A 14,205-nucleotide genomic window follows, 5' to 3' on the forward strand; every position below is an offset into this window, starting at 1 on the left:
AGTGCGCTCATGTCCTTGTACTTCGCCATCTTGTCTCCACCTCCATTTATTTTATAAAATGACAAAAATTAAGATTCAGATAACAGACTTTTTAAAACTTGTGACATTGATGTGATCAAGTCTCCCCAGTAACCACAGAATTTAGGAATGAAGTGATTTTCTGTCTGGGGGCTAGGTTGAAAACGTGTGAGGTAAGAGTGCATACAAAACGTATAGTAAATTCTTGGATCAGCCAGATATTTGCTACGAGGTTTGTGCATACTGCTCTGAGCACATGTCCCTCTGACCCTGAGAGCTGGTTACTCCTTATAGGTTTCCAGTCTATACTTCTCCCTTCTCTGGCACTGAACCGGTTTCAGCCCTTTGTTGTTGCTTAAGAGCAGTGCCTTCTCCAAAAATGAAGTGTTGTGCAAGCAGCCTCCTTTACCTTGAATGGGTCATATTTCCTGAGAGTGTTCTGTTCCTTCTTTTCCCTGAGCAACACCTGGAACTTAATTTTACTGGGTTTATTGACCTGTTTTGGTGGAGGTGGTGAGTATAATACCTGAAAAGGAGAAGAAGGAGGGAATTCTCTTCCTTCGCTTGTTGAAGGGTCTTCTCTACCTGTTTCTTTTGAATGAGTTGTCTTTTTCCCCTCAGGCAGACTGCCATTGTTGTGTTTGTAGAGAGGAAAGTATCAATGCTGATGCTATAGACCCCTCAGGTGGAGGTTGATAGGGAAAGATTTCCAGAAACAAACAGTGGTTGGTGGGGGAGTACCTACCTTGATAGAGTAGACATTTCTCAAAAGTTCCCTGTAAATTGAATTTTAATAAATTGTTTACAGTGCACTCTCCTTCTTCTCATGTTTTAAAAAGAAATCCTGTGATGAATAATTTTACAGATTATATTCCTCCCTTGTTACAAGGTTAATTAAAAATATTTTATTCAGGCGATCTGTTTTATGAAATGTGATATTGTTAAACTAAAAGTAGTCTCCTCCTTCTTCTCATTTTTTTTTCTCTATTTGTACTTAAAGCTGACTTTTCTACAGGCACAAACTAAAGGGATTGTAACCTACTGGTAGATAAATACCCGTGGAAAGGTATGGCATATTTAATTCAGATATAAGGAGAAGAATTAGGAGGTTTTGTTAAAAGGAAAAATCAAACTAAAAACCCAAGGGTAATGATGATCATAGCTATTGACCACTTATGTGGCAGATGTTATGCTAAGTGCTTTAATAAGACAGCCACATTTTAGGTGCCACCATCATCCCCATTTTACAGAAGAGGAAATGGAAGTTTTGAGAAAATAATTTGCCCAAGTTCACATGCATAAGCAAATTATTTAAACAGAGCTGAGATTAAACCCAGTTTGTCTGCTGCCATTAGCGCTTTAGGTGATAAGAAAACCTTCAAGGGTTGGTCAGAGTCACCTGGCACCTTAACCATTCCAGGTGGTAAGAAACTCATTGGCACCTCATGATTGTTTCTAAAGAAGAAGGTTTGGAGTTCTTTTCAAGCCAGGGAATACCTGACTTTGGGGGGTGGGGAGGAAATCTGAGAAACCAACAACTTGTAATAAAGTCGGTTTCATTAGTGAGATGATTCTGTTGCAGTGGAAGATGAAAATTGACAAGAAATAGTCATAGAAGCCTTTTCTTTTTCTAGAGAAACCAAAGACATAGGTTGCTGAAATACCTGGAACAAGGAGCATATTAGTAAATACTCGTTGGATGAGTGGACAAACATAAAGAAGTTTTCAGGGTCAAACTAGCTCAAACTTTAGTATCAAGAATTGTGCAGTATTCTCTCCTCTATTTGTTGAAAGAAAAATTTATATGTATATATATATGTGTGTGTTTATATTTTTATAAATGTTATAAAATCATGCCTTTAGGGATTACGTAGTGTGTCACAGTCCACCTAGAGTAATTTTACTACGTATAAAATGTAAGAGCCTTGTAACAGTGTGGTGCATTTGTTCTCACATTCTTTGTGCTGTTATTGTCATATTGCATCTACTTACACAGTGAACTCCATAGAACAGTGTTTTATCTAAATATCATCGATTTACAGTGTTTTGTGTTTTTTGGCTGCGCTGGGTCTTCATTGCTATGCGCAGGCTTTCTCTAGTTGTGGCGAGCCGGGGCTACCTTTCGTTGTGGTGCGTGGGCTTCTCACTGTGGTGGCTTCTCTTGTTGCGGAGTACAGGCTCTAGGTGCACAGGTTTCAGTAGTTGTGATGTGTGGGCCCAGTAGTTATGGAGCGCAGGCTCAGTAGTTGTGGCACACGGGCTTAGCTGCTCTGCAGCATGTGGGATCTTCCTGGAGCAGGGATCGAACCCGTGTCCCCTGCATTGGCAGGCGGATTCTTAACCACTGCGCCACCAGGGAAGTCCCACAGTGTTCTTTATTCTTCCTGTATGGTACAGTTTCTATCTAGTGACATTTCCCATCAGCCTGAAGAACTTCCTTAAGCTTTTCTTGTAGTGAGGGCTCCTGTAGATGGATTCTGTTTTTATTTAATTAAAAGTTAAGTTTACCTCCGTTTTTGAAGGCTAATGTTGCTGGCATTTCTGGGGTGACTCACCTTGCGGGGCCCCCCACCCCCCACTTTGAAGTTCCCCTGTCTTATGTTCCTCTTGAAGTTCTCCATTGTTTTTGATAAAAAGTTAGCTATCATACATGTTGTTGCTTCCCTTTATGTAATGTGTCATTTTCCTCTGGCTGCTTTAAAGATTTCTCTTTGTTTTTTTAGCAGTTTGATTATGATATGCCTAGGTATAGTTTTCTTTATTTTGCCATGTTCCATTGGACGGCTTAGATCTGCAGCTTTGTTTTTGTCCAGATTGGGAAATTTGGGGCCATTATTTCTTTACATATTTTTTTCTGCCCCGTTTACTCTCTTTTATCCTTTTGTGTCCACAATTATATGTATGTTAGATTGCTTAGATTGTTACACAGGTCACCAAGTTCACTGACCCTCTCTTTTGCCACCTCTAATCTGTGTTTTGTTTACACAGTGGATTTCGATTTAAAATACTGTAAAGTTCTAGAACTTACATTGGGTTCTTTTATTGGTTTCACTACTTTCTTGAGATTCCTCAAGTTGTAATTATAATGACTGTATTTTCCTGTAAGTCAACTGGGTAGTTAAGTGTGGTGCCATTTACTCTGTTAGGGCCCTCATCCTCTTTTTTTATTTTTCCTGTAGGAAGTACTTTGCATTGAATATTTGCATAATTCCTACATTATTAGTATGTATCCTCCTTATCTGTCAGGCAAAATTTCTTTCTCTTAATAGAAGGATGTTTTGTGTTGTAACTTGTGTTTATTGAAAAAGTAGCAGCAGGATCCCTGTACACTCATTTATTTATTATTAACTTATTAACTCTTAAGTGTCTGTCTACCATCCTAGCTTATGACCTCTGTCCTTGTGGAGATAATAGTTCTCTACCTAAACTGTCTTTCCTAGTTGTAGATTTACACAACTTGACTAGTTTCTTTTCTGGCTTTCATTTGATTGAAAGACTACTTCCTTTGTTAGAGGACAGAAGTTGACGTTCCAGGCCATGACTTTTTTTTTTTTCAGGCCATGACTTTTTAGAGTTAGATTTTTAAATCATCTTTAAAGATAAGAAGCCCAGTGCTTTGTTGCAGCTGTCAAACATATGATTTAATAGAAAATATTCATTTTGTGGTATTGTTTTAATCACCATTACTCGTTTATTTATAAAGCATTTCTCCATGAAATATTTATATTAAGTGAAATAAGCATATTGTTCAGTTACATAAAATTAACCATCACAAGTACCTATTTCTAATAAGTCATCTACAAACTGTTAAATAACTCTATTTATAGTTATTATAAAAATCAGAGACATTTTGTTTTGAAAGTTATAAATTTTCAAGTCATTTACATAACTTTAAGGTTTTTATTTCATCATCTGTACAATAAGGAAATTGGAGTAGATGATCTTTTGAGATCCATTCCAGAGTCAGCAATGTGTATCTGATTCTAAAGCAAACATTTAGAGGTAAATGATTTTTTTTTTAATAACAGTCATATGTTGCTGCTACACTTCATTTTCTTTAATGTGATAAATATTCCACAGTGTATGATTTTTTGATTATAAATTACATGTTTTTGGCTGAATCTCTCTACCAAAACCTTAAGAGTTTTGAGGATTTTCTTGAGTTACTACATTGGTAGAAATCATTGCAATTGTTATGCTTTCCAGGGTCTAATCAATCTAATTTCTTTGGAAACCCAATATAAGCAGACTGCTTATTCGTACAGGTATTAGACACAGACTTCTTTTGGTTTCACTGTTGGCCTTCCCACTTTCTAGTCATTTGAACTTGGCTAAACTACTTAGCCTCTCTAAACTTCTCTTCCTTCATCTGCTTAAAAATAAATAAATAAATAAAGGAGTTGTAATACCGCCTACCACAGAGAGTTATTGTGATGACTAGATGAGATAATGAATATAGCCTTTCCAAAGTAAGCAGTAAATGTTTGCTACTATAAAAGTTTTAGGGGGTAGGCTAAACTACATTATCAAAGAAAGTTCAAAACATAGTGGCTGGAAAAAGGCAGAACTTTATTCACCCTCAAGTCCAGGTTGACAGGTTAGCTTTGTTCCCTGATGTCACTCAAGGACTCCGATTCCTTTCACCCAGCCTGGCATAATATCCTCTTCTATATGGTCAAGACTGTTCACTACCCCTTCTTTGCCCCACTCAGCAGGAAGTGGGGAGGGAAGGAAGTCCAGAGCAAGTTCTTTCCCTTTAGACCAGTGAATTACAAGTGGTACATAATCTCTCTGGCTCACCCCATTGGTGAGAACAGCTAAAAGCTGTAACAGAATCTGGGAAGTGTAGTCTTTTTTCTGACAGCCATGTACACAATTAAAATCTATTACTCTGGAAGAAATGGACAAAGTCTGCCATAGCTGCTCCTACTGCTGTTACTACTAGTACCAATACTGTTACAGCAGAATTATGTATCTATTTACCTTCTACGGCTTCAATTACGTGTTCTAGGGTGGATATGGGGAGAGTGGAGAGATGAGACTGAATGTTTGAAATGTGAGTGGTCTGGTGGTGAATATGATTCTTGTGTTTGAAACAATCTGCAAACCAATAATTTCATCTGATGGTCAGTTGGAGAAATCTGGTCCAACATTCAGAAAAAACAGGCTGAGCTGGTCCTACTGATGTGTGCTGGTCTCTTGTAGGTACTTTCCTATGAAATATTCAAGGGTCATTTCAGCTATTCCTGACTTTTGCCTTATTGCCTGTCTTCAGAGCTTATCATATAGGCAAGATTCAACCACCATTGTAGTGTTAAATTGGTATATATTTGCAAACACTTCTGTTACTCAACTCTTTAACTCACTGCCTTGCTCACCAGTAGTGGCATATATCAAGCAGAGAGTCTTTCAGTTAGAAATTTATAGAAGTTGAATCCCTTGTAGCAAGGTTATAGAAGGTTGATGTTCTAGTTTTGAGAAAGTGAACACCTCTGTTAAAAGAAATGGAAGAAAAACTGTCAGGGTGTCTTTTATAATCTTTTATTTCATACCTTCATAAGGTGCTAATGGAGGTTTTATTTTGAAGAAAATAGTACAACAGATCATTTTTTATTCAGAAGGAATTTAGCTTTCTCTCCCCATAGGTGTACTTTATTTTAAGCAATCCCAACCAGTTAAAAATCATTTTTCACTAAAAATAAATTAGGGTAAATGCATTTAGACTAATTATTGCTTCACAGAAATGGTCACAAATGATCTTTTCTTTTGTAAGCTTCTCCTGTTCATTAAAATGATTTCATTGGCAAGATTTTTCTTATCTATTTTTAACTGGCACATTTTCTGTTAAATGAGGTACCACAATAAAATCATTTAGAATTTTAGAGTTAGATGAGACTTAGAGGTCACCTAGTCTAACTTACCTGTGTGTCTGAGAATCCTTTCCTGAAGTCTGCAAAGTACTTCTAGTCTGCAATTCAGTCTCCCTTGGAACATTTTTGTAATGATGAGTACATGTCCTTGTTCATTTAATTTTTGGATGGTTCTGTTCAGCATAATCAATACTGTCAGGTCAAACTTTGCTTGTGCCCAGAGCAGTTTTTGCTTCTGAAAATTCTGAGTCTTTCCAACAGTGTTTGTTAGCTAATTACTGAGATTATTAGAACTACTTGGAGTTCTGTCCTTTCACCATAAATCGTGTCGTAGGAATTCAGCGGTCATTTTCTAACTCCCCTAACTCCCCATCTAGGACACGTCTCTTCCACAGCTTGCTGATTCCATTCCTGTCCTAGAACACAACAGGTGTTCAACAAACATAGATTACTGAATATAATTTCTGTCTAGACTGCTGCTCTTAAGAAAGGGGGTCTCAGTCTTTGATGAATGATTTGGGATTGATGAATGACTTGGGATTGCGCGTCCTTAAATAGCTAAGGATTTGAGGAGCCGGGCCTAAGCTGAGTCTGAAAAGCCAAAGCAGGCTTGGAGATGAGGAACGTCATAGATCTTTCTTACATCAGACTAAGTAAAGATCCACTGGAGTAATAAATAGGAACATGGGGCATGATGGCAAAACTGAGTCTCTGTGATCATGACAGGACCCATTCATCTTTGTTTTCATACACACTTGGAGGTAGTAAATAGTGGTATATAAAAGATCCTCAGAAATTACTTCTGTATTTCTGATTCTAGGCGAGATCTGTGACCAGTTAAAAGTCATGAGAATTATCACTCTTGGTTCAGTTTAAGACATAAAACATTATAAAATTTTATAAGATTAGTTTCTTACTGCTAAAACTGTTATCTTCTGTACTAGAAACAGAACAAATATGAGAATAGTGTCTTTTTGTCTTTTAAACAGTTTTTGATCTGGATTATTTGAATTCTGGAGTTCTTTATAGGCATTACAACTTTATTTCTGTAGTGTATTTGTTATTCTGCTTTTGTAGGAGCTGTAAATAATGTTGACTAGGTATGTCTTATCTGGTATTAAAAATGATTAATGTGAACTAGAGATCTAGGCTGCCCAGAAGATTATATATAACTTTCAGTCACATTCTGATAGAGTGCTGGATGGCAGGGAGGAGAATACTTCATGATATGCTCCTCTACAGTCTAGGATTTTTTATTTTGATATTTACTATGACGAAAGGCTAACGATTATTTTGGGATTCATAGGAAACATGTATTAGAAATTACACATGTAAGGTTAGAGTTGGTGTTTGGGAATTATAGGCTTAAGATTTTTAACTGTTTTCTATAGTACAACATACAATTAGTAGTCAGCTGCCTCTTTCTACCAGTTAAAGGAAGGGTTTCTTGCATTTCAGTTCTTTGCAAAATCTGAAAAATATATCATATTTGGAATGCAGAGTGGGGCTGATCTAAACTAACCTTGGATGGTGACTTCAGACATGTCATCTGGGCCAAGACATATAATTCAGTGATTCACTTTGGTAGTTGACAGCCCTTTACACTTGTAAGTGGAAAAATGGTTATTTTTTGCTGTGGGTCCAAGTCTAGAGGGCTCCTCCCCGATCCTCTCCATTCTGAATTCTCTTCTACATTGGAACTTAACTTCCCAGACTTTGGAGTGGGGGTGGGGATTATAACTATTTGAGTGGTTATGGACGCTTTTGAAAATTTGACGAAAACCGCAGGCATTTTGTAGCTACTTTAGCCCAAATGATCATGTTTTACATCTTAACCCTCTGACTCTGAAATACTGTGGACATAATAACAAACATATCTTTTTTTTAAAGCTAATATTCCTTTTAACCTGTTTTTTTCTTGGTCCTATTTGAGGTCCTATTGTTCTTTTGTATCATACTTTTTTTTAAAAAAGGTCTTTTTGGAAATATACTGAAAAATTAATAAAACATAAAGGCACTTTAATAATTTTAAAGTGTAACTATCAGCCAAATCAAGAAGTAGGAAATTGTCAGCAAGCCACCTAGCTTCCCAGTCGCAACAGCCTCCTATTTAGTAGAAGTAGCTACTGTCCTAACTTGTAAGATAGTCATTTCCTTGCTTTTCTTTTTAATTTTACCGCTTGTATTTTTACCATCTGTATATTTATCTGTAGATATCTTAGTTACTGTCTGTTTCAGAAAGATTTATATATGGACACTTAATGTATATATTCTTGTTTGGTTTTTTTTCTCTCAACATTGTGCTTGTATGTTGTCCATGTTGCTGTGGATATCCATGGTTCATTTGTTTTCATTGTTGTATCATATTCCATTGCATAACTTTACCACAGTTTCTTTGCTATACTTTGATCAAAGTTTTCATAATATTGCCAGAGAACTTCCGATTTTCTTGTCTTTTATCTGCTGTGGACCAGTTTTCTCTCCATTAGTCAAATATTTATTAACTAGTAAATTTGTTACCTGTAAATTATTCAAAAATTTAAATGGGCATTGAAATCAGTAATCAGGGCTTCTTAATATGTTATTGTTCTTTCAAGAACTTCAGTCTGTAATTTATTTTCTTCTAAATATTTCATATATACTTTATGCCTGGCCATCAGAAAAGTTAATTAAGCAAATTTGGCAAATATTTGATCTTCTATGTGCCAAGTACTATTGTAGGTACTGGGGCTGCAGCACTTTAGTAAATATACATTCTTTATATATTTAAAAAATAAACAGATGATACGTGTATTTGTTTAAAAAAAAATCTTAGTACAGAGAGGTATAAAATGAAAAATTTGACTCTCTGTTCCCTCAGTCCTATGTTCAGTATTAAATTTCTTGACTCTTCTTTTTATTAAAAAATTTAAAAATCTTATATATCTTTCTTTAACCTGAAAAAATTACACAGTGGAAACTTTTTGTATGCCTTTTGTACTTTTTCTTTTTGTCTTAATAATCCATCTTGAAGATTTCAATGAAAGTTAGCATTTTTAAATTAGGGAACTGCCAGAAACTTAAATTAGTAGAACTGAAAATAGAAACAGTGCTGTCATGTTCTTCCAGATTAACTTCTTTTTCTTAATTTGTTATAGAAGCAAGAATAACATGCTTTTGACTTATTAGAAATCAGATTTATTTATAGGACATGATAAAATTTACCTATGGGAAATCATAACTTTAAATTGTTAAATATCTGTATTGTTTTTTCTGTAGGCATTGCTGGAGACCATGTTTGGTGTAAAAGTGATTATAACAGGTGATGCATTTGTTCCTGGAGAAAGAAGTGTCATTATCATGAATCATCGGACAAGAATGGACTGGATGTTCCTGTGGAATTGTCTGATGAGATATAGCTACCTCAGATTAGAGAAAATTTGCCTCAAAGCCACTCTCAAAAGTGTTCCAGGATTTGGTAGGTTATTCACAAATTATTATAAGTTGTTCATTTATTTTATATATGATGTACTCACTCTAAAACTACAGAATAACTTACTAAACTCCACTTAAGTATTAAAGCCATTTCCACTTTTTTCCCTCCCTAGCCAAAAACAATCACCAGTTTTTGGTTTTTTTTTCCTTAGGGGATAATAAATTATTTTAATCCTTTTTCGGAAACATCTTATGTTGAAAGAGAATAAACTATTCACAAGGAAGTAGATATGGTCCCAGAGGACCAAAAATTTGAAGAATATGAATTAATAGTTCAGTAACTTTTTATTACATGTCATACTTGTGGTAATTTAGACCAGAAAGTGGTCTGTGCTGATAAGGTACTTGAAAGGAACTGATTCATTCACATTTATCTAATAATTGAATAGTAATTGAATAACCATTGGTTCCAAGCGTTATACCAGGTGCTGGTGTTTTCTGAACTTACCTAATCCATCACTTTTTTTTTTTTTTTTTTTTTTTTTAAAGACTTTTCACTGTCCTTGTTGTATACTATAATATTAAAATTCCTAGAAATGTTTATTTTCCATAGTTAGGAAAGCAGCATGTTCACTGAGTGGTGGATAAGTAGGGATATTTCAACATTGCATGTTAAATCTTAATTGATCTCCACTCTGTAATGTGACGTAGGGGTGAGGAACAGACTAAAAATATATTCAAACCAGTTATTCACATATGAGTGGATGAAGCACCCACTATACTCCCTGACAGCCTCATCCATTAAACCTGTACTTCTTTGGTTTCCTATGTAATATTTCTTCTTATTTGAATTCTTTGCTCTCTAAACCATGTGCCTATCAGTGTACTGAAATTGTGTAGGATTTGTGAGGGCAAAGGGCAGGCATTGTCCTCAGGAGAGACTAGTAAGAAGTACTGCATGTTTGTGTTTTAGTTGCCTTCATGCTAATAGTTTTATCTTTCTCTTTGTCACTTGAACAGTATTGTGGTCTCAGGAGAGTCAGATTCCTTAAATGGCAACTGACTTTCCCTAGAGCAAACATCCCCATAGAACCAGCAGGAAGCTGCAAGGCATTTTATGACCTAGCCCCAGAATTCATATAGCATCACATCTACAGTACATTATTGGTGGAAGCCATCACTGTCCTCAAAGAGTCTAGGGGAGGGCGTGTGGACTTCACCTCTTGATGGCAGAAATGTCAAAGATATTTTAGTATTTTAAAAAACTGCCACATTCCTAAAAAGACTGATCAAGAATGATAATGTCTTGTTTATCATTCCTGATTCTACATAAAATAAAGTAACAGAATATTAAGAACATTATGTGAATGAGCTTGAAAATATATATGAAATCAACAAATTACATTCAGAAAAATACAACTGACAAAATCTGATAATAATGAAAACAAATGAAAAATAAATTAAAACAGCTTCATGTCTAATAAAGAGATTGAATCCATAATTAAGAGCCTTCTTACAATGGTTTTTGGAGGACAATGGCAGCTGCCTGATCTTCCTCATCTTTAAAAAAACAAAAAACAAAAATCATCCAATCAACAAGCAGAGGAAGTAAAACCACATCACTCATCTCTTCAGCATGACCAGTAGACAAAGAAGGCATTTAGAAGGTTCTGGTATTAAGTAGAGAAAGTCTAAAAGAGTTCTTTCTACCCTCCCATCATTGCAAACCTGTGGGTTCTGAGAGTGGTAAGAGACTTTACTCTTAAGAGTAAAGAGAGTAGAGAGGCATGGAAAACTTAGAGGAAGCACAAACAAAAGCATCCCCAGAAAAATTAAAGTCTAACGCTAAATGCCAAAATACTGAACACAGGTCTGGACATAGTAGTTCACAGCACACGATACAAGGAAGTGATTAGAAAGACAGTGGGACCTGAAGATGCCTCAGAGAAGTATTGCTTCTGAGGGAGAATCAGATATATAGAGAAGGGCTAGCTTCCCTTAGAAGTGTGGTAGTGAAGGAAAACAAGGAAATTAAAAATCCTGCAGGAATAAAAAGAGAAGCAAGAAATAACAGTCTTTGCTTACCCCACCCCCAAAATTATACAGCAAAACCCAATAACCATAAAAGCTTTTTAAATTCATAAAAGAAACTTAAGTGGAGGGCAGAACTGAAAAACCAAAAAGCCAAAAAATGTACACCATGACACAACACTCCAAACTGAATGAATTATCATTAACTAAGCAATTGGGGGATATTAAAAAAAAGATACTTTTGAGTGAGAAATACAATGAACAGTAATAGACAAGAAAACAAGGAGAAATATAAGTCAATTGAATTCAAAGAAAAAAAAGAACAAAAAGGCAAAATCATGTCAGAAATGAAGAGCGAATTATGAAATATCCAAGAGGAAACTAGAGTAAAATGAAAATAAAGAGCAATACAAGAAAACAGAAAATGACTCAGCAGTGAAAAGCTGAAAGCATTTCCTCTAAGATGAAGAACAGGACAAGAATGTCTACTCTCAGCCACTTTTTTTTGTTGGCCTTGCCATGCAGCTCGTGGGATCTTAGTTCCCCGGCCAGGGATTGAACCTTGGCCACAGCAGTGAAAGCACCAAGTCCTAACCCCTGGACCACCATGGAATTCCCACACTCTTGCCACTTTTATTCAACATAGTCTTGGAAGTCCTAGCCACAGCAATCAGAGAAGAAAAAGAAATAAAAGAAATCCAGATTGGAAAAGAAGTAGTAAAACTGTCGCTGTTTGCAGATGACATGGTACTATACGTAGAGAATCCTAAAGATGCTACCAGAATCAATAGTGTCAAAATGACTATTCTACCCAAGGCAATCTACAGATTCAGTGCAATCCCTAGTAAATTATCAATGGCATTTTCCACAGAACTAGAACAAAAAATTTTTTTTAATTTGTATGGAAATACAAAAGACCTCGAATAGCCAAAGCAATCCTGAGAAAGAAAAACAGAGATGGAGGAACCACACTCCCTGACCCTAGATTATACTACAAAGCTACAGTCATCAAAACAGTATGGTACTGGCACAAAAACAGATATATACATCAATGGAACAGGATGGAAAGCCCAGAAATAAACCCACACATCTATGGTCAATTAATCTATGACAAAGGAGGCAAGACTATACAATGAAGAAAAGTCAGTTTCTTCAATAAGTGGTGCTGGTAAAACTGGACAACTACATGTAAAAGAATGAAACTAGAACATTCTCTAATGCCAGACACAAAAATAAACTCAAAATGAATCAAAGACCTAAATATAAGATGCGATACTATAAAACTCTTAGAGGAAAACATAGGAAGGACACTCTTTGACATAAAACACAGCAAGATCTTTTTCAATCCATCTGCTAGGGTAATGGAAATAAAAACAAAAATAAACTAATGGGACCTAATTAAACTCAAAAGCTTTTTCACAGCAGAGGAAACCATAAACGAAACAAAAAGACACCCCACAGCATGGGAGAAAATATTTGCAAACAATGCGACCGACAAGGGATTAATCTCCAAAATTTACAGACAGCTCATGCAGCTCAATATCCATAAAACAAACAACCCAATCAAAAAATGGGAAGAAGACCTAAATAGATATTTCTCCAGAGAAGACATACACATGGCCAAGAGGCACATGAAAAGATGCCCAACATCACTAATTATTAGAGAAATGCAAATCAAAACTACAATGAGATATCACATCACACCAATCAGAATGGCCATCATCAAAAAGTCTACAAACAATAAATGATGGAGAGGCTGTGGAGAAAAGGGAATCCTCCTGCACTGTTGGTGGGAATGTAAATTGGTACATCCACTATGGAGAACAGTATGGAGGGTCCTTAAAACAGTAAAAATAGAACTACCATATGATCCAGCAATCCCACTCCTGGGCATATATCCAGAGAAAACCATATTCTGAAAAGATACAGGCACCTCAGTGTTCACAGTAGCCAAGACATGGAAGCAACCTAAACGTCCATTGACAGAGGAATGGATAAAGAAGATGTGGTACATATATACAATGGAATATTACTCAGCCATAAAAAAGAATGAAATAATGCCATTTGCAGCAACATGGATGGACCTAGAGAGTATCATTCTACGTGAAGTAAGTCAGACAGAGAAAGACAAATATCATATGATATCATTTACATGTAGAATCTTAAAAAATTATACAAATGAAGTTATTTACAAACCAGAAACAGACTTACAGATGTCGAAAACAAACTTAAGGTTAGCAAAGGGGAAATGTGGGGGATGGGGAAGGATAAATCAGGAGCTTGTGATTAACACACACAAACTACTATATGTAAGATAGATAACCAACAAGGACCTACTGTATAGCACAGAGAACTATACTCAATATTTTATAATAACCTATAAGGGAAAAGAATCTGAAAAAGAATGAACATATGTATATGTATAACTGAATCACTTTGCTGCACACTTGAATCTAGCACAACATTGCAAATCAAGTATACTCCAACACAATTTTTAAAAAACCAAAAGAAAATAGAGAATGAAAAGGAGAAAAAAAGAAAAAAAATTGTCAGAGAGAAAGTAATTGAAATGGAACCTAGTTAGAGGAGTTCTAACATCTGTTTAATTGGAGCCTCTAAAAAAGACAGTCAAAACAATGTAACTTAAATATCACAAGGGTGATATTTAAAAGTACAACCCAAGAAGAATCTTGGGCGTAAAAGATGACTGAGAATTCCCTGGATGGCGCAGTGGTTAAGAATCCGCCTGCCAATGCAGGGGACATGGGTTTGAGCCCTGGTCCGGGAAGATATCCCACATGCTGCAGAGCAACTAAGCCCTCGCACCACAACTACTGAGCCTGCACTCTAGAGCCCGTGAGCCACAACTACC

The 14,205-nt window shown here is 35.9% G+C and overlaps 1 protein-coding gene across 14 annotated transcripts in view; it reads left to right on the forward strand.

Moving 5' to 3' along the window:
- LCLAT1 (lysocardiolipin acyltransferase 1) overlaps positions 1 to 14,205 on the forward strand; it is a 191,412-nt gene that overhangs the window by 68,315 nt on the left and 108,892 nt on the right. For all 14 annotated transcript variants that reach the window (XR_011076653.1, XM_068564818.1, XM_068564815.1 and 11 more), the window contains one exon: positions 9,147 to 9,345. Coding sequence is in view for 13 of the 14 variants with exons in the window: in XM_068564815.1 (XP_068420916.1) it covers positions 9,147 to 9,345 (199 nt within the window). In the remaining variant the exon portion in view is untranslated. The remainder of the gene's footprint in view (positions 1 to 9,146; positions 9,346 to 14,205) is intronic.

The sequence above is a fragment of the Eschrichtius robustus genome, chromosome 15 (assembly GCF_028021215.1).
Source record: "Eschrichtius robustus isolate mEscRob2 chromosome 15, mEscRob2.pri, whole genome shotgun sequence".
Classification (NCBI taxonomy): Eukaryota; Metazoa; Chordata; class Mammalia; order Artiodactyla; family Eschrichtiidae; genus Eschrichtius; species Eschrichtius robustus.